The 26,193-nt window shown below is 39.3% G+C and overlaps 2 protein-coding genes across 5 annotated transcripts in view; one reads left to right on the top strand and one right to left on the bottom strand.

The window, feature by feature from the left end:
- ano5b (anoctamin 5b) overlaps positions 1-20,267 on the bottom strand; it is a 44,763-nt gene extending 24,496 nt beyond the window's left edge. The window contains exons 1-2 of one of the 2 annotated variants that reach the window (XM_054771553.1): positions 19,966-20,267; positions 9,021-9,065 (exon numbers count right to left, since the gene is read on the bottom strand). In XM_054771553.1, the coding sequence (XP_054627528.1) occupies positions 9,021-9,065; positions 19,966-20,041 (121 nt within the window). In that variant the 5' untranslated portion in view covers positions 20,042-20,267. The remainder of the gene's footprint in view (positions 1-9,020; positions 9,066-19,965) is intronic. The other variant, XM_054771554.1, reaches the window with a different exon arrangement.
- igdcc3 (immunoglobulin superfamily, DCC subclass, member 3) overlaps positions 4,124-26,193 on the top strand; it is a 143,327-nt gene continuing 121,257 nt past the window's right edge. For 2 of the 3 annotated variants that reach the window (XM_054771557.1, XM_054771558.1), the window contains exons 1-2: positions 4,124-4,374; positions 8,437-8,566. The gene's annotated coding sequence lies outside the window, so the exon portion shown is untranslated. Of the gene's footprint in view, positions 4,375-8,293; positions 8,567-26,193 lie in introns of those variants that run through there. The other variant, XM_054771559.1, reaches the window with a different exon arrangement.

Here is a 26,193-nt window from a genome sequence, read left to right on the forward strand (position 1 = left end):
TTTCAACTCTATGCTACTAAAATGACATGATTTTTCCTCATCATATGTTTATAAGTTTATTCTCGCAAAATTGCAACTTTTTTTCTTGTTACAATATGACTTTTTTCTCTCAACATCTTGACTTTATTCTTGTAAAAATCAGCTGTTTTTTCCATTTCTGCTGCTTGGTGTATTTTGTAACTATTTCAACTTGTACATTTTTTGTCGTACTTATGACTTTATTCCCATAATATTTTGACTTTGTTCTCGTTACATTTGAACTTTTCCCGCAACCTAACTTTCCAAAAAATTACAACTTTGTTGTTTTGTCTGTCTCTCAAAATATTACGACTTTCAAAAAATAACTTTTCTCTTTAATATTTCAACTCTATGCTGTGAAAATCATGTTATTTTTCCTCATATTACGAGTTTTTTCTCGTTAGAATAAAACTTTTTTTCTCATAATATTTTGACTTTATTCTTGCAAACTTACTGCTGATTCTCTTTTTTTTCCATTTCTGCTCGTTTTTTTTTTTATTTTTGACTGACTTTAAAAAAGAGTACTTTTGTTTTTATTTGAACTCTATGCTACTAAAATTGCATTATTTTTCCTCATAAGATTACAAAATCTCACACTCGCACTCACACACGCCGCACGCAACACACGCACACACTCATAGCACTTTTATTTATTTACTTATTTATTTATTTATTAGTATTATTTATCTGTATTAATGTCTCTTCTGTTGTTGTTGCTTAATTTATTGGTATTTATGTTTCTTATGTTCTTATTCTTTGTTGTGTTTTCTTTCTTTTCTTGGGAGAATGAACAGAATAAGATTTCATTGCATAGTATAACTGCCTGTTGTACTATGCATATGACAATAAAACTCTTGAATCTTGAATCTTGAAATGATTCTCATAAAATTACGACTTTTTCTTGTTAGATTACAACATTTTTACCACTGATTTTTCAGTTTTTGCTGCTGTTGTTGGTTTGTTTATAGTTTTCTTTTTTAGAATATTTTTATAAACAAATAAACAAACAGCCGCGGGCCGCAAATGTCCCCGGGCTGCAATTTGGACCCCCCTGATTTGTTACAGTTTATTTCTGTTTTGTATTTCCTGTTGGTGTGTTGTTATTTCTTCCGTGCAGCGGAATGCATTTCAATAATTTTTACATCCACTTTTCGATCGATCCAGTTTATCTCTTTCTCCTCATCGGTTGTCGTCCATCCTGGCATAACACATAATCACGTCATTAATGTGTGTGCTTTGCTCCAACTCATCACCTCTATTCTTCTTTTGCGATATGAGCGGTTCATTCTCTCCATTTTCCTCCTTAAAAGCTGACATTTTTTTTTCTCACCCAGCACTTATGCAACATAGCTCCTCGACAGCAGCCTGGAGAACATTGGTTACCTTTCTTTGCTCCTTGGTTATTGATAAATTTGATCAATCGATACCTCACGCCAGACAATGGTGTTAGCATGTGACGAGCTGATAATTGTGGTCAAGCTCTGTGGCCGGGAAAAGCACCAAAATAATCCAAATCGCAGGCGGTAGGCTTCGGTACTTTGAAGGTTTGAGACTGCTTAACTTTGACACGTGGGACAGATCAATTAGGCTTGTTTTGTATCCTATTAGAAAATGAATTGTCCTGGAATGGATTGTGTTCAACTACTGTAATAATTCCTCAGGGAATAGTTTGTTTTGCATGCAAACAACTTTTGTAGCGGTCCGTGCTCTCTGACTGCCTTTCTGCTTCATTCAAAGCTGCTCCTGTCAACTGAGGTTAAATCGGCTTTCCCTTTAAGAGTAATCACCTGGTTAATATGGCTGCATGCGCCTCTAAGACAACCTAAAAAGGTCCTCAAGATAATCATGAATAGAATATGTGGGAGAAATGAAATTAGTGCCACACACATGCTCCTGTCTGTTTGCAATGCAATAACACACCGCATTCCTGCAGGGCAGCGTGGCAGACGCTGCTCACTGCCTCTCTCGCTCTTTTATTCCTGAATGGTGGGAACGTAGAACTTCCTGTGGGGGAGGTTGGAACGTGCATGAAGACGGCGAGGGGGAGGGGCTGAGCTTGTGCGTCTCTGCAGAGCCAGAAATCCCACGTGAACGACGCACACAAAAGACAATCCCCTGCCTCCTACAGACAGCGGCCTCTGATCGGACACAAAGATCTATGAGGACATTCACTACGGAGGAATGGAAATGTGTCATATCAGTACCTCCTCCCTGAGGTAGACAGTTTACATGCACTAAAAAAAAGTATTTATTGTATTAATTTGGTTGAAACCAGCTTTTTAAAATGCATGTAAACACCTTAATCAGATTGTGAAAGACTTTTAAGAAGTCGGATTAACACGCACAGATTAAACTACGCACTTCCATCAATCAATCATCAGAGTCTTTACTTCATAGCAGGGGTGTCCAAACTTTTTCCAGCGAGGGCCACATAGTGAAAAATGAAAGGAGGCAACTTTGCCGCTTTGAAATTTTGTAAGGCAACACATTTAGATATGCTAAGAAGTTACTTGTGTATATATTTCAAGAAAAAAATGCATCTCAGCTTTGTCATATAGGAGGCGAACAAGCATGAACTTCAGTCTTTTTTCTTTCTTTCTTTCTTTTCTTTTTTTAAATTTGCCAAATAGTTTAACTTTCTTCTTAAATAATCTTTGCAAATTTTCTTCGCATAATATTACAACTTTATTCCCATAATATTACAACTTTTTGTCCACCCTAATTTTCACCCTAAAAAAATCACAACTTTATTTAGTTTTGTTTGTTTCTCATATTACGACTTGACACTTCGCAAAAAACAAGAGATTTTTTCTTTAGTATTTCAACTCTATGCCACTAAAATTTCAGTATTTTTCCTCATAATATTACGAGTTTATTCTTATAAAATTGAAACTTTTTTCTCTTTAGAATACAACTTTTCCTCTTAATATTTTGACTTCATTCTCATAAAATGACTGCTGTTTTTTCTTTTTTTTTTGACAAAATGTTACAACAACGAATTAAAAAAAACGTATTCTTGAATATTTCAACTTTATGCTCCTCATATTACATTATTTTTGTTAAATTACAACTTTTTTCTTGTTAAATTACAACTTTTTCTTGTAACATTTTCACTTTATTCTTGTAAAATTACTGCTGATTTTCCCATTTCTACTGTTGTTTTGAAAAAAATTATTTTTCTTGTTAAATTATAGTTTTAGAATGTGCCGCTAGCCAATAAAAAAAATACAGCCATGGGCCGCAAATGGCCTCCGCGCTGCACTTTGGACGCCCCAGCTTCATAGTTTAATGTAGTAGCAAGATATTGTGACACTACAATGGCATCTGCATTTCCTTTCCATGCCGCTGAGGAATTAAAACATTAAACATTAAAATGTTACTGTAGAGCTGCAGAAAGCTGTTATCCATTCCACCAGCCAGCTTCAGCTAGTAACAGTTAGTCATACAGGTGATGTAGCATTCTCTTCCTTGTTAAGAAACCCCCACAACTAATTGTCCCCCCGTGTTTCGGAGGCACAAGAGTTTGGACAACATGGAAATTAAGCTAGTACATGTAAACTGGGACTGCACATAAAAGTGTTGCATCACTGACAAGGCAAACTATGGCAGTAATGCGACTAATGTGCGTATGTAAACGTACTGAGAGAAATCTTTCCACTGGGATAGTGGGAAGCAGTATTAACTCTGCACCTGGCGTTTTATTTTTGCCTGTGGTGTTTTCTTCTTTCCTTTTTTTGGGCCCACTTGACCTTATACACGGCTAGTTATCTGGGTTGAGCAAACAGAAGCAAAGGCTACTTCCACATAGACAAATAAATAAAGTGCTGCCAAAGGCAGAGTGACTGTTCAGCCTACACAAGACTTAAACCAATGCAAAAAATACACCTGAATGTTTAGTGATGGTACAAACACAGATACATATCACATGTGTCATAAAACAACAATGACCAAAAATAAAACATAATTAGCAATGTCTGATAATATCGATCAACCAATGTTTTTTCTGCCGATAACAGGCACGTGAGTGATGACGAATGATGATGCGCTCCACACATCAATCTGCATGAATACATTCTTATATGTGTCCTTCACTGTTTGGTATAGTGTGAGCTCCATAGCCCAGCCTCTGATGGTGTCCACCCGCTTTTAGCTTTAGTTTTAGCCGGATTTCATACATCTTTTCCGGAGCCGGCGGAATCCCCAGGCTACACCACACTTCACCACCGCCGGACATTCTTCTTAGTGGAAGACCTCGCCGTTTTAGCCAGGGTGATGCTCGAGAAGCCAGGAGAACCAGGGTAGAAAAGGGCCACGGACACCTCGCCTGTCCAGCTTTGAGCCATCACGGGGCGGCAGGTACAGTAAGGCATTTTCCAATATGTGGTGCAGACAATTCCCCCTCTTGTATATGTTACTTTTCCATGTTACTTTTTGTGCAACAGAGCAGGCTGTGTAATCTTAGCAGTATATTTATGGTGTTCATTGAATAATTGGGCACTTGGTGCATTTAGATGAAGCAGTGTGACAACATGACAAATCTATAGGATTATGTATAGTATTATGTCAGGGACCCTTTAATGACTTTATTTGAAACAATATGTTTAAAATAACTGTGGCACTTTTTCTGTAACTCACATTGCATATTGCAGTATTTGTTGAATTTTGCACAAACGCTGTTTACTGTGGGTGAGGTATAGTGGGGGTATTTGTCCACGGCAATGTCAAGCCATTGGTATGTAACATAGGACAGCGAGGATGATTTTGAGGTCACTGGTCAGATCTGTACATTTTGAGCCAGGAAAAATAAATCCTCATCTTTTTTTCACTTGTTCAGATACCTACTGTATATTTGAAATGATAGCTGAAATATGACCTTAGTAACTGAGGTTAGATGTATAAGTCGTATAGAAAATGGATGGATCTACTTCGGTTCCATGGATTTTAAAGTATTGTGATATCAACACAGTTATATACACACTAACAGAGGCCAACATGCTCTACTATGTCACTGTTCATTTTTGTGGCATATGAAACAGAGTATCTTTTTCCCCAGCTAGATATCAGCAAATGTTTTCACAGGCTGAACACTGCCTTGATGTGAAATGATGCGAAAAATCAATGGAATTTCCTCAAGGTGAAAACAAGTTTTAGAGGCGGCAAGGCCAAGGAGTCTGAGATAAATGTGCAGCGAGCCCACAAACCACACAAGCTACTTTCCACCAGGCTCAGTGTCAACAAAGCTGCACAAACTTTAGGTATTTTAGTCGGATCAAGGGACTGCGAGATAAGAACCTTGTGCATCCAAGGTAACATAGTCTTTTTTTCTCTTAAAGGAAAACTGTACTCCTTTTTGGAATTTTGCCCATCATCCACAATCCGTATGTGAGGCATGAACACATATGTCATTCTCTTTTTTGTGCGTTCTAAAGATACAAAATCAGATAAAAAGAGGCAGCGAACAATGCATGTAATGGGACCTGCATATTAACCAAGCTACAGCAACATTCTTATTATTATTGTTATCAACATTGTTATGTCGAAGGACTGACACATCGCTACACCACACTGGCTGGCTAGCTACTAACCAGCTAGTGACGAGCTTCACCACACACTCGCTCGCAGCGCATCAGGCCTCTACTGAGTGCTAACGCTACATACTGTAGCTGCCGCCACTGCTGCTGTGTTTTTATTTTTGAGTTTGGAAAAGGTAAGGCTAGGTGTAGCGTTCCTTTCTACGTTGCTTCAAAAGAGAAAGTCGTGTGTTCATTGTCGTGTGATTGTGGATGATGGGCAAAAACTCCCCCCCAAAAAAGGCAGTTCTATCAGAAACACTGTCAACCACTCACTTGCATGATTGGGGGTTGTCATGTCATTTTTGTTCTTAAAAAAGCCATTTACAGTATATTATATCTGCGGCAGCCCGTCGCAAATAAATTTGGCATTGTTCACCCCCGCCCCATCCCTGAATGTAGATTGTTTTACAACTCCATACAGTAGGTGGCGGTATCCATCGTAAAGCCACTTTTTAACACACCTCATACTAGAGGTGTCCCGATCCGATATTGATATTGGATCGGATTATATCAGCCTGCATCTAAAATCTCAAATATTGGCACTTCGATACAAGCAATCCATTCCAGACTCCGCACCTGCACTTCATTTGTGTCGGGACACCCCTATCTCATACGCACCTCGTCTGTCTGTGAATAAGAAGAAGTAGCAGAAGCGATCAGTGTTGCCAACTTAGTGACTTTGTCACTACATACATTTAGCGAGTATCCAGACGAGTGATCGACCGTCATTATCGGAATCTGCCTTTTTTTTAAAATCCAACAGCTGGTAAGAGATCAATTTAAAACTGGGTTATTTTGGCTCTGATGCGTGCGGCCGAGCCTCTCTGTCTGAACTGGCAAAAGTTGAAACTCTTCTCTTACGGAGCGTGAATGAAGCTAGCTCGGTTGGTGTAGTTTAGCAGAGCATGCTAGTTCGGCTGTGTGTGTGAGACTGTATGAGTGTGTTTACAACGTATTGTGTTTCACTGCGTGTTAATGTAACCAAGCCTTTTACGACGCCCGCTGACTTCATGCAAGTTCTGAGTGAAATAAGGACAAGAGGTTTTCAAAATAGGCGCTCACTTTAGTTTGTCAACAAAATAAGGGCGTCATAAAAATGATCTTACAAATTGGAATTGCATCAGTGACTGTGTCTTCCTTAACTACAAGCGCAAACGCTATTGCACTATTTTTGTGTTATTGATAAAAATGTTCTTCCCGACCATATATATTATATAAACATTTTTTGTTGTCAATAGTTTCGCTTTTACTGACAATTAATATCGGCTTTAAATATCGGTTATCGACCTCCTTGACTACTAAAAATCGGTATCGGCCCTGAAAAAATTGGATCGGTCAAGCTCTAATTCAGACCCCTCTAGATACCCCTTTTCCAAAAAGCTACTCGCTACAAATCTAGAGACTTTTTTGGTCTTATTGGAGACTTCTGCAGCAAGCATGTATCGCTCCTCTCAACGAGCAGCGGGTGCCCTCCTCCATCTAGAAGCACTACCAGGCCACCTCCGTCTTCTTTGTGACATAAACAACAAAAACAAGCAACAGAAGAAAGTTTATTTGTATTTCTAAAGATATTTGTTTTGCTTTTTAGTTTTTTTTTACTCGTTTTTCTGTTGTCTCTCCCATAACGCAGCATTACATTTACATGCACATGGCTATATCCTATAATGCACCTACGTTGCAGCTGGAAATGGACATAATTATGAACTGCGAAAGATGTCATTCAGATTATTTGGCTTCCTTGTCTTGAAATCTAAAATTTAGAATATAGCAAAGCATTCACCATTGTTATTGAAACATACTGTTGATCCCTAAGCTCTTTAAAGCGTCTAAACACCCCTGGCAGACCCATAAATATGAATGGTTAGCTATATTCTGAAGGTTCTGAGACAGAGACCCTGACGATGTTAGGATCAACACAATATATCACGTAAGGAAGACTAACAGGCCAATATAGCACAGGCGTGGCATGAGGAAAAACGGCACAGATTGTGCATTCTCTCTTCCAAGCACTTTACCTGAATCAGACCATTAAAGTTTCATTCATGCGGGGTTTGCCTCGAGGCAGGAGATGCAATAGCCCACTGCTTTACAGCTTTGTTTTTTTCTGCCTTTTTGCAAAAGGACAAAATATTCAATGACAGTTTAATAAGCTTGGGGTATACATACAAAACATGAATTCACACTAGGCTGAGCAATAGAAGCACGGCATCTTGTATTATGTACAAAACCTTGTGATGTGTCGTACATGTCAACATTTTCATTTCAAAACATGATCAATTCCGAGGACATTTTTTTTTTCATGGAATGTAAAAATACGAGCAAAATATGGGAGGAAAACGGGAGGGCTGACAAGTATAGTTGTGATATGTTATTCTGCTTGCATTTCTTTCAGTGTGGCGTAAATATGCCTTGATGATATTGATAACACATTTAGGGCAGTTATCGTCAACTGGTGGCTCAGAAGAGATTTTAACATTACTGTTAAGGAAAGAAAAAATATATGTGTATATGTGTATATATGCAGAGAGTGAACTCTCTTTGTGCCTGTTCGGAGGCAAGAGACGAGGAAAACAGGCACACATCCACATGGCAATATATCGAGGCCGGCAAAATTATCAAGTTCGTTTTTCATCGATTGTGTGATTAATTAATTTGTTTGTTATCGTCCCAGGACTAGCGCCCATGGGGCATTTTGTCACGTTTTAATCTCGTGCAATCTTTTGACACGAGATCTTGTGACACCCCTAGTGGTGGGTCTATGCCTGGGCAAAAAAAAATTAACGAACGCATCTGACATTCTTGTCTGTGCTGTTCCCTTGCTCATGTTTCTTTGCGACTTTGTCAGGTTTGAACAGGAGGGGAAGAACATCGAGGGGGAACTTAACGTGCCACCCGTCCGACACAGCTGCAGATATCTGCTGGAGAAGAGCACGCCACAGAGAGGACAGTATCGCACTGCTGCATCCCTATTTAATGTAAGTTTGATTTGAAAAAAATCCTGCAATTTGGGTCACTGCTTGTCATTGAGGGGTGATGGTGAGTTCCACAGCCAAACCAGTTGAGAACCACTGATTTAGAGGACTCTCACCACATTTATGGGCACTACACCTTCCTTTTGTTAGCATGCCTGACTACTATATGTGTACATGCATCAGTGCAGATGAGACATTTCAGCCATGAACACAGCACACTGTACAACCTGCAGTTGGGGGTGGGCGGCGACATGGAGGCAAACAGGCAAAGACGCTCTTGGGTGTGATTAGCACACATACTAGTGGAGAATTAACAGCCAAACAGAAGCAGCGTTATGCTTATCGATTGAGCAGAGCTTGGCACCATGGGAACAAGTAAATGAAATGAGAGAATAGGAGAAAAGTGATGAAAGGACGGACAGACAGGCGTCACAATAAGCCTCTGATCTGCCCGTACCTGTGTGCAGGTTGGTCCTGAATGCAGTCAGCACGGCAAGGCCATCTTTAAAGAGCAAATATAAATGTTAGCAACTGGTATTATTCTGTCAGTAAGAAGTAAACAAGCCTGCTTTTAAATACTGCTGGACAAAGTCCCAAGTGTATCAGCTTGGACAAATTGAAAGATGCGCAGCAAAGCGTTTTATTCCCATATACTGCAGGAACGACATCAGTGCTGTAACCGAGAACCTCAACATTTACTAATATTTGTAAAATAGGCAACAAAAAGGCTAATAGCTTGCTATGACTCAAGCAGGACGTGTGGGTGTCTGCAACTTCACAACAGAAGCACCAATAGCAGCCTTTGTGTTCACATCACTTTGGAAGCATTTCATTTTTAGACAGGAGTTGTGGTCTCACACTTGAGTAACCTCAGCTTGGCATCGTGTTGCAACACTAAGGAAGTAATACTGATGCTTGGTACAGATTTCACTTCCTCCTAAGTCAGAGGTAGAGATGACAGGCGTGCAAGAAAGAGAGGTGCTACGCTGTGCAGCACATGTATGGCAAGATTTGCACGATAAACTAAATCAGCAATTTTCAAATAGTGGGCCGGGCCGTGGTGAGGTGTCATAGGGGGCATGACAGGCAGGGGGGACTGTACTGTGATAAGTGAATTTCCGCAAAGTAGGATTCCTTATTTATAAATGGAATAGTTTCGTAGTTAGAGCATAGAAAACCTGTTTAAACCTTCTAAATATTATTTTAACAGAGCCCTCTAGACACAAAATAACACCCCTATAGTCACCTTTTCACCTATTACCTAATATAGTAGACATAATCAGACAAAATAAGCCATTTAAGTATAAAAAAATAAGGCTCGTGCTCATGTGTGTTGCAATAAATGTGTTCCAGACATGTGGAGGAGAGGAAGTGACATCAGGGATTCAGAGTCGAGTTTTAGCGTAACAGTGGTCCGTGTTATTATTATGATGATGACTATTATTATGGTTATCATGTTATTATTAGGTGTGCATGATAATTTGGGCCATTTATGACATCATACTGATAAAACCGATTTTTAAAAAGGCTCCAATGAGGCGAGCTTACCCGTACTGTGCTGATGAGCAAATCAAACGCTCAGTTTTCCTCCTGCCCGTGAGGTTAACAGCTTGTTGTAACTTCCCCGCCAGCTGAAATGCCAGCATCGCTACGGTTCCCAGGGCTTGTTCCTATCGCCGCTACTTTTGTCGGCTAGTCAACCCCTTGGAGCCACGCTTTGTACTTCTTTTACGTTTTGTTAATGGTACTGATGTCATGATGTTTGATTCGGACAAATCTACAGGTACGGTTTGTCAAATTCAACATTGTTGGAGTCGTTAGTCAGGTGTGCACAAAATACACTTACATCTAAATTAAAAAAAAAGATATAAAAAAGTTATCAGTATCGGTTTTGAGGAAAGTTATCAGCTTGAAAAAAAAATGATTGTGCATCCCTAGTTATTGGCGATGACAGAAAATAATGGAGAACTGCTGATCTAAAAGACCATTGACCAAATGACTAGCATTCATAGTAAAATGTATATTAAATCAAGTGAAATGTAAAAATGAAGCTTGATACTTTTCAGTACTTTCTGCAGACGGGCAGACAGACAGACTGATAGATAAATAGCATTTTCTTCTATCATCAGGATATTGTCATCCCAAGGCAGAGGTTTCCTTGACTATCCTCAGAGAAATCCCTAATTCAAGAAGTCGTCTTGAAGAAAGAGAAGACAATATCTTATCTCCGTGAGACGTGACTTTAAATAGTATTTTTGACATGGCCATGGAACACATGCGTCTAGGCTCAATGACTGTTTCCAAGAACACTGTCTGACACAGATTAAGGTCAATTATAATCACATTAAGACACCATTACCGGATGATTATGCTGGACAATAATATATGCATACAGTCAGAGAATTATATTACTAACAGGCTTATACTTTCTATTTGCTTTCTGTATTTTTTGCATAGGGCTTCAAGATTGACAATAAAGACCACGGTTAAAAAATTTTACCAGATCATCAATATATTGATTATGACACAAAACAATACTTATGTAGAGTATTTGAAGCTGAGAAGAAAGAGAAGGCTTGCTATGGGTTATTTAGTATCATGCCTCCATCGCAGGGGTAATACAATTACAGGGTCAGTTTCCATAGCAACTCTTTGGCTCGGTCTCTACTCCGACTGCGAGGTGACTTCATCTGGCTGCAGATAGGAGAGTGAGATCAGCTTTGAAGGAAGCATAGATGCTAAAACATCAATAACTGCTATGAAGAACTCATGAAAAGGGCAGAAAATTCATAACACTTGAAAATAAGCCATGATTAAAGGCTATCTTTTCACAATCGATGCCTCGAGACCTCAGCTTAGCCAATATCGAAAGCGGGGGTCTTCAAATACATTAAAACTCCACAAGGACATTTTGCATCGAGTCAAATGCCCATTGATTATAGTCGCTCAAGCCACAAGCCACAATATGGATATATTCTAAAGAAAATGCCCTTTTCAATCAAGATAGTAACACAAATACACTAAAATAAAGTGATATTTTTGACATTTAAACATAATTCCCCCCAAATAGTCAAAAAAATACGGTATATCAAGACATGTGTTAAATCCAAGTTGAATCAAGGATCTAAGGAATTAAAAAATGAACATACATACGAAAATAAAACAAAATATTCTCATGTGTCCCAATCTGACGGCCAAATTTTGCTTATTGTGTGCACCAGGGGTTTCCAAAGTGCAGCCCGGGGGTCATTTACGGCACATTGTAAAAATACATTTAAACAAAAAAATGTAAAAAAAACAACAAAGATGGGAACAAAACCAGTCATTTTTGTATTAAGAGGGAAAAAAATAGCATGAAGTTGAAATATTAAGGAAAAAAAGTCGACAAAAACGACAATAATAAAGTTGCAATTTTTTGGAAAATTAGGCTGGGAAAAGATTATTATGCTACTATTATAAAGTAAAAAATATTATGAGAATAAATTCATAATAATAAGAAAAACTGTACAAGGAGAATGTTGAAATATTTGTAAAAAAAAAAAAAGAAAAGAAACAGCAAAAAAGTGTCATGTAAGGAGAAAACATTTAGATGAATAATACACTTTGTCACCCACAACACAAAGCTAAGATGCAGGCTGGTTTTTTTTTTCCTTTAAAGGAAAACTCCACACTCCACAATCCCTATGTGAGACATGAACACACGTCTTCTTCTTTTCTGTGTTCTAATGATATAAAACAGCTAAAAAGAGGCAGTTAATTAATGCATGTAATGGGACACACCTATTCCGCTCGCTAGTAAAAAACCTCCAAAAACCTCCAACAAGGTTTCATGGTTTTATATCCATGCTGTGAACATGTCGTAACAGGTATATTCATGGTAACATGTAATACTTACAGTATTTTGCCGTATTTTGGTCATTTTAAGCATTAGCGTAACTTCCTTCCTGGGTGCGTTGATTTGACATAGCAACATAGAAAGGAACGCTACACCTAGCGTTAACTTTTCCAGACTCAAAAACAAAAACACAGCAGCAGTGGCCGCAGCTCCAATATGTAGCTTTACCTTTCAGTAGTGGCCTGAGGCATTGTGAGCGAGTGTGTGGTGAAGCTCGTCGCTAGCTGGCTCGTAGATAGCCGGTGTGGTGTGGCGAGGTGTCACTACACCACTAACGTAGTTCTTTGGTGTAACAATGTTAATAACAATAATAATAACAATGTCACTGTAGCTTGGTTAGTATGCAGATCACATTCTGCAAATGGAGTGTTGTTGGCAGGTTATGGAGGTTTTTTCGGAAGGCTTTATAAGTGGAATAGGTGTTTCCCATTATGTGCATTCTTAGCTGCCTCTTTTTAGCTGAACGCACAGAAAAGAGAAAAACGTGTGCTTGTGTTTCACTTAAGGATTGTGGATGTGTGCAGTTTGCCTTTAAGTATAAAAAAACGTCTTTGCATCTCTTCATGGGTCGGTTTAGGAAATGTAAGAGTGGCCCCCGCATGTTTTGATTTTTCCGTATGAAGTAAAACTTTGGATACCTCTGGTGTGTACTATTCAAGTAAACAATACATGCTAAACAATACAAGACTACAGTACTTGTTGTAAAAAGCCACCATGACTACTCTCCAAAATAAAACACTTCTCTCCACCCTGCAGCACGTGACAATATGATAAAAATAGCCAGAAAAATGTACAGTATGGGGCCTTAGTCGCTCACCACTTTGCACAGCAGAAGAGTTGGTGTCAATTTGCATTTTACATTTGAGAGTAAGTTGGAAAAATGAGAATTTAGCACACATGTTGACATCGCTTGTGATGAGCAGGACAAGGACACTGGAAGTTTGGACAAAAGGACAAATGCTAGAATAAAGGTCATGTTTTTCTAGTTGCTATAACTTAAGTTAAAGTGGCACATGACAGCGTTTATTGGGAGATATATACAGAAAAGTGCCAGTGTTGGTACTTGTGATCTGGAAATGGAACTTGGGGAAAAGGGGCAGGGCACAAACACCCGCGTGCGCGCATGATCTGACAATACAGACGCATCACAGCCGATTGCATTGCATTACATCACCCCGCAAAATCAAAATGAATACATGCCATTTAATTCATGTGATCGTCTCCTCGGCACACGATGGAGAGCAGATGACACACCAAGCATTCATTTATCTGTGTAGGAAAAAATGGACCACCACAGCCCCTTGACACTTTTTTTGGTGAAAAGTTGGTGATTTCTTCTCACTCTCGCTCACGTTCACATCGCAATTAACGCAACTCTGCATAGTCAGAAGCACTTCAAAACACAGTGAGCACAAACGACAGTTTAAACCCCCCCAAAAAAACACACAGCACAATACGACTACCATTCTATGTGGTTGACTAAGCGCTAACACAAACACGTAACTTTAACTGTTATTTACAAAGCGCCCACAAGGCATGCTGGGTACTCCAGCAGCAAATAAAATATGCCACACTACAATATAGTGACACAAAAGATTATCTTTAAAATCAGCACACTTAAATGGAGTCCTGAGATCCATCCATCCATCCCTCTTCTATGCCGCTTATCCTCACTAGGGTCGCGCATATGCTGGAGCCTACCCCAGCTGACTTCGAACGAGAGGCGGGGTACACCCTGGACTGGTCACCAGCCAATCACAGGGCACATATAGACAAACAACCACTCACACTCACATTCATACATAGAGTCGCCAATTAAGCTAACATGCATGTTTTTGGAATGTGGGAGGAAACCGGAGTACCCGGAGAAAACCCACGCAGGCACGGGGAGAATGGCGACTGGAACCCAGATCTTCCCGATCTCCTGACTGTGTGGCCAACATGCTAACCACTAGGCCACCGTTTAAATTAAAATTTAATTAAAAAATGAAATGTATATTAATTTGACCTTCTTGGGGGTGCGGAAGGTGCCGTTTGGAGGGCGGGGCACCCCCTAATATACTGGCAGGGGAAACAGTGGTCACTGTGCTGCCTAGTACAATACCCCATGGCCGAAGCGACAGTAAGTGGACATCACTAATAAAAGAACAGAATATACGCTACAACGTGGGCTGTGTTTAGTCTTTACATGAAGCAAATCACCTTCCAAGTACAAGCAGTTATCTCGCCCTGCAAGCGTGTCACCACATCTGTCCATTGTCATCAAATTGAATGTTGAATATACAATTTTTTTGTTTTTAAATTTCAGCTCTTTGCACTTTCATGTCAGTCAAGAGAAATACAGTGTTACTTCAGATAAATATCTCTTCTATGTTGGTTTGTATGTTTGACAGCTGCAGTTTGACCTTGGGACAGAATACAGTGGAACCTTGGTTAGCATCATGAATCCATTCCAGAAGTCAGAGCATAGAAAACCTGTTTACAAGCTTCTAAATACGTTTTTTTTGCATTATTAAAGCCTTCTAGACATGAAATAACACCCCTATAGTCACCTTTACACTCATATTACCCAATATAGTTCACATAATAATTTAAGACATTTTAGAGCAGGGGTGTCAAACTCGTGCCATGGAGGGCCGAGACAATGCAAGTTTTCTTTCCAGCCAGTCACTAAAGCAGGTGATTTTAATGATCAACACCTTCAGTTTGAGGGAAGGAGCTCATCAATTAAATCACCTGCTGAAGAAACTGGTTGGAGAGAAAACCTGCAGCGTCTCGGCCCTCCAGGGCACGAGTTTGACACATGTGTTTTAGGTGTAAATAAGACATAGCACAGAATCACACGTTAGCATTGACAGTGTACTTCCTGCGGTGGCTATTGTCTCATCAATGTAACGTTACTGACACAATACTACTGTAATGCCGCTGTTTGTGGTTAAGGAGAGACTCACGATGCACTTCAAAGGCATTATTTACAAACAGAGAACACATATCCAGTGAACATTCAAACAGGAGCTGTTGTCGGCCACAACTCACGCCAGTCACTGGCACGCTCCACACTGATAACCATGCTAAATACAGCTAAATACAGTCAACTCTAGCTAGTAAACGTCACACACGTCACTTCCCAGGCCCCGCCTCTTAAAGGCGCACACAACAAGTCACAGATATTACGTTACACATCAAGTCTGCTGAATGCCTTATATTTGTATTTTTGTTCATTTAGCCATTTTCTTTGGTTGAGAATGCTTAATTTAGGCCAGGAATATGTACAATTTTGCCACACGGTGGTCTAGTGGTTAGCATGTTGGCCAACACAGCAACAGTATGGAGATTGGGAAGACCTGGGTTTGATTCTCCCTTGGGCATTTCTGTGTGGAGTTTGCCCGTGTGTGGGTTTTCTCCGGGTACATAGGTATGAATGTGAGTGTGAATGGTTGTTTGTCTATATGTGCCCTGCGATTGGCTGGCGACCAGTCCAGGGTGTACTCCGCCTGTCGCCCGTAGGCTCCAGCATGCCTCGCGACCCTAAAGAGGAGAAGCAGTATAGAAAATGGATGGATGGATATGTACAATTTGCTTAATGCTTTTTAAAACTAATTATAGGCCGTTATTCAACCACAAAACAGTGAATGAATAAAATGAATAAAATTTTTGAAAACCACGGTCGCGATGTTCAAACCGTGACGTAGAGGCTCAACTGTAATACCAATTCTGCACTTCTTTCAGGCTATAAATTAGAGTTGTCCAACTTTTTCTAGAGAGGTAAAAAAAAGCCTTTTATTAGCATCAACTTCACTCTTTGCTCTTTTTTTTCCCTTTTTTTTTTGCATTTTGAAAATATTTCAACTTTCTTCAAGTACATTTTCTTCCAGTAATTCTGACTTTATTTCCATTTATTACCCCAATCTAATCTTATTTAACTTTATTTGTTTTGTTTGTTTCACATAATATTACAACATTATTCTTGTAAAATTATGACCGTTTTTTCCATTTCTGTGGTTGTTTCTTTAAAGTTTTCCAACTATTTCTACTGTCTCCTTGTAAATTTTCATCTCGTAATTAGTCCCATAATATTTTGACTTTATTTACGTACTATGATTTGCTTGAATCTCGTAAAATTACGACATTAAAAAGTAACTTTTTTTTTCTTAAATATTTCAACATTATGCTGTAAAATGCCATTATTTTTCCTCAGTATATTCCCACATTATTCTTGTCAAACTGTGGCTTTTTCGCGTTAGATTACAACTATTTTCCTCTTAGTTTTCTGACTTCATTCTTATAAAATTACTGCTGACTTTTCCATTTTTGGTGTCGTTCTAATTTTCTTGTTCAATTCTGTTTTTAGAATGTGTAGAATGTGCCACGGGCCAATAACACAACAGCTGTGGGAGGCAAATGGCCCCGGGGCCGCAGTTTGCACACCCCTGCTATAAATCCATGTTGGCCAGCTGACCCTCTGAACACAGAGAGAGAGAGCAAAGTGAGGAGAGACCTGTTCCCCTCCTTTCACATGTGGATGAAGGTCTGCTCTGATAAGATGCTAAACAAAGCCGTTGCAGTCTATCAACATACAACAGCCCTCTGGTAAACAAACTCTACTGTCTGCTCTCACTGCTCTTTATTAAACGCTTGTCAATAAACACTGTTTAGTGTTAGGAGTGAGCTCAGGTTGATGTTCACTGCGCTTCAATCAACACATTTTGCTTCAGCCTGAATGCTTCTTGTTTCCACTACCAGATAACCGTAACTAACAAAATGGGGCAAATTCAACCATGGGGTAAAACCACTAGAACTAAAAATAACGATCACAAGATTATTACATGGGCTGGGTTTGCCAAGAGGGGTGTGATCATCATGCCACTGACAGTCGACCCCACAGCTGTATGCTGTTTGATATTTTAAATGTAAAAATGTACAGATATGTCCAGAAATATATGCAAAGTGTGTGTGTGTTCACTTCATTATGCTTCATGATGTCTCCCATGTTGTGAGAATGCATAAAAAGCTCACAGAGAGGAGACACACCCACCAATATATTATAGTTGTGCATGCATAAACAATTCTAAATGCATATATCGGGCCCAAGGAAATCAATTTTATTTTTTGTTTTATTATTTGTTTCAAATTCAGTTTTCATTTATTAGAATTCCGCGTTTTACTTTTTACACTTATTTTACCAGCATAGAGTGTGCACTTTTGTGACAGTAAATAAAATGCCAGTTAATTAAATGCAAAAATCCTTGGACAATTTTGCCCAGTATTTTTCAGCTTTGCTAACTTTTCTAATGGGATGTCATCCTTTGCACACATTCCTACAAGCTGTAATGCCCGTGCTTGTGGTTAAGGAAGATGTAATCACTGATTCAATTCCAGTTGAGTTATTTATGTAAGATATTTTTTATGGCACCCATATTTTGTTTACACAATTAGACAGGATATGGAGAGCAGCTCTTATTTTTAAGGGGTGTCGTTGTGTGTTGAGATGGTTAAGACGTGGTTAGATGGTTAAGACGAGCTGGGTGCAAGACTAAACGTTCCTCTCGTCCTCATTTAGCTCAGCTCAGCGCACATCCTAAAAGACTTGCTATTAACAAGCGGTAAAACACAACGCGGTGTCAACACACTCATATAGCATAAGTCGGACACACGCAGCCACACTAGCATGCTCTGCTAAACTAAGCTAACCCCGCTAGCTTCCATTCAGTTTTGAGGGGGGTTTTTTTGCCAACTTTCCCCGTTTTTACATGTTGAGTTTGGGAGGGCAGGTTAGTGTTTGTGAGTAAATTTGGCCAGGATTGAGCTGTGGGCTGGGGAAATACTTCCCCACGCAAACATTCCTTCTTCTCACGATGACCTTCATTCTCACATTACGGCAATTTCCGCAAGATTCCGCTTTCAACAGTAGATTCTGTTTTCATTGGTTTCCGTGATTAGTTTAGTCACGTGATTAGTTTAGTCCGTGATTTTTAGTCACGTCAAGAATCATGTCTTCAATGAGGGTAAAAGTAACCTTAAGTGTTCATTTATTTTATTTATTTCAGTCATCATTTATATGTATTTACGTGCAATTCTAAAACATTTTTGGCTTTCTGGAACCGATTTACATGATTTCTTATGGGTTTACGTCTGTTTCGGTTAAAGTCGGCGCAATTGACGCTAACCAAGGTTCCGCTGTAATAAAGTGATTCATTGCTAATTAATACTTCATTGATGAAGCCTATGTAGGGGTATTTGGCCATTCCTAAATGGACCCCCCAGGATACCTCTCTCATTCCTAATGATGTCCCTCATTTTGCAAGCCATCTGTGATTGTTAACATCAACAAACAATTGTATAACAATGACGTTCCATCACAACAACACATGAAAGCACATCTCCTGCCCTTAATGGGTTGTGGAGGCTTTGCTCCAAACCGCGCTGTCTGCGTTTTGCTGTTTAGCAAGACTGATTGATGCCTTACCCTCAAGAAAATGAGACTGCATTAAATATGGATGTAACATATACACGGCCTGGCCAAAAAAAAGTTGCACGCGTTGGACCGCCTTTAGCTTTGATTTAGCATTTGCTGTGCTATCTTTTCCGCAAGGTTCCAGCACATCCCAATGATTCTCAATGGGCTTCAGGTCTGCAGCTGACCCTAAAACCCTTGACCAATTGCAACAGAGTAGGCGTGGTCAGGGGAGCAGGCGGCGGAATCTGAGAGTTGTAGCCAAGAGGAGAGGAGTGCAGATTTACCCTGGACACAACTTGAGATTTATGGGTTATTTCATTATAAGAAACTAGTACTCCCTGTGATTGGTTGCCGACCAGTCCAGGGTGTACCCTGCCTCACACCCAAAATCAGCTGGGATAAGCTCCAGCATACCCACGACCCTAGTGAGGATAAGCGGCATAGAAGATGGATGGATGGATGGAAACTACAGTAGTACTATCGTGCCCTACTGCGATCCAATATCATTTTAAAAGCCCCTGAAATGAGCAGGATGAGACCCCTTTAAATCCAGGTGGTGACCTTTTTTTTGGCCAGGCAGTGTATAGACAGCATGGTGAGTGCCACAATTTTTCTCTATTTTTAAAAAAGGCAGTTAGGCACAAAACCTACCTGTAATATATGGACATTATCTTATAATGATGATCAATCTACATGTTTTGGAAACACCTTCCAGGGTGCTTGTTTCTGAATGACACACACTCCAATAAGTCAGCTCCAGTCTGGTAAACTTTCCTACTTTACGTGACGTCATTGAACAGAGTCTGTGCCAAGAAGCGCACAGACTTGAATGCAACACGTTTGCACTAAAATGACAACTCAGTCATTCAGGCACTGGACAACTGAAACCTTGGAACCCCCTAACAACCTTAAATTGTTTATTTAGTTGACTTTTTGATTATATTATCTCCCAGGGTAGTGACTCTTGTGAGTGACTGCAATTTGGGCATGCTTTTTGACGTAAATCATTGAAGATGGACGATGACTGCGCAAACAAAAGGGCGCTCTTACCTGCTGTGTGAAAGTCGGTGGTGTTCTGCAGCTCGATCAAAGTTTCATCCTTCGCCTTGCCCGTTATTCTCCTCATTGCGGCCGACAATGTGCTCAGTCAGAGAGGCTTGTGACTGGGGGAGGGCAGAGGGTGCCACTGTGGCACTGTCCATCCACCACGTGAACGACGGCTTACCATTCACCGAGGATGATGATCGAGCCCGGATCAATAAAAGGATGATAGAAGCATCTTTAGCACATTTGCAAGGATCCCAGCGAAAGTGAACCCTTCTGGCTGCCAGACGCTACCCGATCAGAGGAGGCACACATAAAGGGGAGTGGCAAGGGTGTTTTCATCGGCTAAATAAAGTGATGGGTCGTTTGCGATGGATCCGGCTCTTAGAGCCGTCTTTTTGGAGCGAAGGACGGGAGTCAGCTCTTTGAAGCGAAGGAGTATAGAGTGTTTTCACGTGAAGTGACAAAGTCGGAAGTCGGCCACGTTGGAGATACTCACCAGGCAAAACAGTATAAAGCAAAGTTTAAATAAACTAGAAAAGCACTGGGGGAGCGCAGACCTCCACCAAGCGCCACAGTTCCCCCCATATTGTGATTCACACCAAAATAATAATCCTTTTTTGTATCAGCCTTTCATATTTTGTAGAACCTGTTAGAAACGTGTCCTGTATTTTCCCGCCCCCCCAAGTGTTCTGACCATTTTTGTGTAGTTTGTGGAGCACAAATGGTGAAAATGGTCTTGCAATGTTAAAAATTCCTGGATTCAGACGGTGATCCAGATCACCCTTAAAATTTCATCAGTTCTTTCATATCAAATTTCCAACAATTCCTGAAAATTTCATCCAAATCCATTGAGAACTTTTCAAGGTATTTTGAACACAAACCAACAGATAAACGCAGGCAAAAATAAAATGTCTGCACTGAGCTGTGCGCTGCGGTTGCCGGAGGTAAAAAGCCAAATGCACGTATGCTTCAAAATGTTGAAATGTGTAATATCATGCCTGTAATCGAACTAATCAGATGAAGCACCAAAATAGTGGCTAGCATATGTTACGAACCGTGGTTTAAAAGAACAGATGGTGAAAAAATGCCTGTATTTTAAGCAAAATTGCATAAAAATTGGCGTAAATTGTCATTCGGCCCGAATAAGATCACGGCTGCCTCGTAGTCACGTAGATTTCTGTAGTGCATCCACACGCACAAAAGCTCAAAAGTCTCTGAGAGTCACGCTGTTGTTATGATACATTCAATGATAGCCAACATTAGCAGCTAAATTTAGCCACATTGCTGTAATTAGCTGACAACAAATGTCACGAATTGCTGTGTTATGTCTGCGTAATTTACATATATTATGTCACAGCTCCCTATTTCTCATTCCGTGTGGAAGTGCTAAGTTTTGGGCTTCTTTGTCCTTCTTGAAACACTTTCTTAAGTTTAGAAAACCTAAATTGGAAAGGCTAACGAGTTAGCTCGGTACAAGCGGACAATTTAGAGTTGCCAATTTTACCTAACGTGCATGTTTTTGGAATGTGGGAGGAAAACAGACTACCCGGCGAAAACCCACGGGGAGAACATGCAAACTCCACACAGAGATGCCCACCGGAGATTGGAACCCAGAGCTTCCAGGTCTTCTGACTGTGTGGCCAACATGCTAACCACTCGGCCACCGTGCCACTACATTTACCTTGTCTTTCAATATTTGTCGACTAATAGGCTATAGTCAACCACGAAGCAGCCATCATTTATTAATTATTTTGTGAAAAAACACAATATAGTGAGGGAGCAATATTCGACAACTGCATCTTTCTTATTATTTATCCAAACTCAATGACATCTTCATAATTGGTTAATCAATTAGATAAGTAATTGATGATAATAATTGGAGCACATCAACCACAGAAACCAAAGCGTAAGTCATTTAAACACGCGTTAAAACATTACCCACAACACGAAAGACCTGTAAGGTGTTAGATGATCTGTTAGTCTTACAGCTTTAGCAGGGGAGGCTTCACAGCTAATATAGCATGTAGCTTCATCTTCTTCTACACACAAAGCCATTCAATGACCACAATTGCCCCCTAGCGTTTGTAGTGGGCGTAGTGCGCAGCAAAGAAGTTTGCTTCACTTTCATTTGCCGTTTGTTATTTATTTTTACTCCAGCCTCTTTTGCTCATTTGTTTTAAGCTTATTTCCCTCCCCCGCCTATCACGCAGTTGTTTCCAGAGGGGAAAGGAAAGGAATAGAAGTACGTAGAGCTGGGTTTTAATGTTGAAGACATTTCTAAAGCAACTGTGATGTTACAATACAAACAGTTGGATGTTGTTCTGATCAATTTGACAAAGTTTATTTATCGAGAAATACATACCGTATCGTAAATAAAAATAATAATCATTAAATTAGTAAATTAGCATTTATTACCACATAAACACACACAAAAGTACCAAAATTGACACCGTTGAGTATCGGTACCAATTCCCTGGTACCAGATATCGGTACCGTCTCATCCCTAAGCTCATGTATGCAGCATTTTCGCTCTGATTTCACTTGATGACTCGCCACAAGCACGCCTGTTTGCCCCCCCATCTGCTATCCACTATTTGAAGATGTTATTCTCAGATCATAACATTTCCTAACTTTAAAGATCTTTTGTAAACACATTTTTAAGTACATCAACACAGAATGTACCAAAAAGTTGCAGAACATTTTGGTTTCCTGAACTGAAGGAAACGCTGGCAGGAAGAGGTTGAGGAGATAAAAAGCTATACGGCTGTCAAGTGATAAGTTTCTGGTGAGGACACGTCGAAGCATTAGTGTATTTGGGAGCGACTGCCTCAGTATTTTTCAAGAAAACATTGTGCGTGTCTGTTATATAATCATAATAAAATGAAAAATGAAGCAGTAAAGTTATTGAAGCACAAAATGTAAGTGACTCCCAACGTTTTTGGCAATAACTACATGAAAACATACGACAAAGGTAAAAAGGTTGTTACTACAGTTAATTGAACATAATAACCTTCCACTGATATATACATAGTCTGCAGCACACATACTTCATTTCAATGCCATAGTGATAAGACTATTAAAATAAACAGCTCATTGAGAAAGACACAAACATGTACATTTTAATCCGTAGAAGGAAGAAATAAAGCAAGGAAAAATCGCAAAAATTAAAAATCGCATTGTAAACATTCATTCATTCATTTAAAACAGGGGTGTCCAAAGTGCGGCGCAGGGGCCATTTGTTGCCCACTGCTGTTCCTTTAGTAGCCCGCGGCACGTTCTATAAATATGATTTAACAATAAAACTTAAAAAAACAAAACAGCAAAAATGGAAAATCAGCAGTAATTTTACAAGAATAAAGTCAAACTATTAAGGGAAAAAAGTTGTAATCTGGCGAGAAAAGGTCGTATTTTTACGAGAATAATAACATCATATAATGAGGAAAAATAACGTCATTTTAGAAGCACAAATGTGAAATATTCATGAAAAAAGACGTATAATAATATTTCATAATATCATGAAAGATAAAATAACACATGAAGTTGTAATTTTTGGAAAGTTATATCGCGGAAAAAGTTACAAGGTTACGAGAATAAATTCAAAATATGATGGGAATAAAGTCATAACTTTGAGAGGAAAATGTACAAGATGAAAGTTAAGATGGTTGAAAAGTTTACTAAACAAAACAACGGCAGAAATGGAAAGCGCAGCTATCATATTACGAGAATAAAGTCAAAATATTACGAGAAAAAGTGTAAATCTAACGAGAAAAAAGTCGCAACTTGCTGAGAATAAACTCGTAATATTATGAGGAAAAATAATGTCATTTTAGTAGCAAAGGAGAAAAAATATTATAGATTTTTTTAAAGTCATGATATTATGAAAAACCAACAAAACAAAATAAAGTTGTAACGTTGGAAAATTAGCTTTTGGGAAAAGTCCTAACATTGAAAACATTACGAGGAGAAAAATGTATGAAGATTATTTAAAAAGGCAGTTGAAATATTTGGAAAATGTTTAAAAAAAAAACAATAGCAAAATTGGAGGGGGAGAAAAAAAACAAAAGTTGACAGTACTAATATGCTTTTTCACCTATAAGACAAAGCTGAGATGTTTTCTTTAAATATATACAACTTCTTAGCATAACTGCAAACAATAAACAATCCCGGGGACATTTGATCAACCTCTGTGGTCTGCTTGATTGTTTTGGCTCAATGAATATTTATGCTATAAACATCTTTTTCAAATCTCACTCAGCTATGTACACTACACTACATAATTAGTACCTTGGGGACAGAAATGTCCCTCTGAAACTTATTATACCCCTTCCTTTGCCGTTTTAGCATGCAATACATCATACCCTCCAATGTATGAGCTTTCATTTTGCACAACTTTGTTCAAAATGAAAAAACAATTTCACGTTTGGCCTGTGGGACACTTTGTTTACCATGTTGCTCACTGGTTCACGATAAATACCGCATGTTGTCGTGCATTTATGAACATAAATGTGGAGACATGTTGTTCTCCGATGTAACTGGTAATGGCAGCAATAAATGACAGCTGTGCAGTGTGCTGTTAAGGGTTTGACCTCCCTCCTGTGGCCAAAAAGTAGATTTTTTGCTACAACTATTTTAATAGTACACATTTGAGGAGATGCAGTGAATCAGCTCGATATTTACACCCTTATTCACACATCACAAAGCAAGCTTATCAGCCCAAATGCCTACCTCACTCACGGGGCGACCAAAAATAACAAAAGTAACACAATGTAAATACACCACATGGACTACTGCATACTCTACATCCAAATAGACGCTTGCACGCTGATATACTGTTGCTCCTCACCACTTTGTGGTTTTAATTTTCCGGCTGCACTCCATCACGGTTTTCAAATATATATATTAATAAATAATGCTGTTTCATGTTTGAATTTGGCCCATTATTAGTCCAAATTTTTTTTTTTTACCTAAATTAAGCAATTTCAAGCATAAACATGGCTAAATGAACTGAAATACAAATATAAGGTATTCATAAGACACATTCAAAGATCTTGACATAGTATTCTGCACTGGTCACTAGGTGTCAACAGTGTTACTGTAGTGTTGGGTGAGACACACAAGCACCAGACTTAACAGGCGTTTATTGGAGGTTTGAATGATCTCACAACAGGCACAATAATCCCTCATAAAAATCCCAAATAAAAACACGGGCTACTGTTGCGGCCGTAACCCACAGCGACCCCTGACGTCACATCCTGTCCGCCACTCACTCTGCTCCCCTAGGGAGCCCATTTATAGCAACACACACGAGCATGAGTGTTATTTATGTCTTAAATGCCTTATTTACTCGTATTATGTCAACTATATTGGGTAATATGAGTGTAGAGGTGACGATAGGGGTGTTAGTTCACGTCTAGAGGCCTCTAATTATGTTAAAAACCGTATTTAGAAGGTTGTAAACACATTTTCTATGCTCTTACTATGAAAATATTCCATTTATAAATAAGGAAATTCACTTTTCACGGTCGGGTCTGCAACCAATTAAGCGCAATAAACGATGGATTACTGTACATGACCAAAACAATACTATTTTGTACTAATTTATAACCCGCAAGGCATGCTGGGAAGCCCTCGCGCTCGCTTCCCCAACATTTTTTTTAATGTATTTGTATGTAAAATCAGTTTGCTGTATAATACTGTAAAATATTTGGTTTGAAGTATTTAAAGACGGATATCCCTCAGGTCTGGCACCCCTGGTAGCCTGGTAACATCTGTTTTGTTCCCTGAACACGCAGCATTTCTTTCATGCAGTTGCTTTAAGTGGCTTGTGTGTGTTTTGCATTTTGATCTGTATTTTTCATCTGTAGCCCCAAAGCTGCCCCAGGGGTGGACTGTATAGTACGGACGGAAAAGTGGCTGCCAATTTGTGCCTCCCTGATTACCACCAACATCTTGTAGGACAAAGTGGGTGAATTGTCTTGCCCAAGGCCACAACAGCAACAACTGGGATGGACAACGCAGGGCTCATACCGACAAACATCCACTTTATACCTCACAAGCCATATTTATGATGGCAGAGAGAAGCTATTCGAAAGAGGTTAACAGGACGCTTGTGAATACAAAAAAATAAAAAAATAAAATAATTTATTTAAAATGTAGACAAATAAATACAAATTTAAATGCTCAATTTATAATCAATCCACTTTGGGGAGAAAAAAAAAACACATTAAATGC

The sequence above is a fragment of the Dunckerocampus dactyliophorus genome, chromosome 3 (genome assembly GCF_027744805.1).
Source record: "Dunckerocampus dactyliophorus isolate RoL2022-P2 chromosome 3, RoL_Ddac_1.1, whole genome shotgun sequence".
Taxonomy (NCBI): domain Eukaryota; kingdom Metazoa; phylum Chordata; class Actinopteri; order Syngnathiformes; family Syngnathidae; genus Dunckerocampus; species Dunckerocampus dactyliophorus.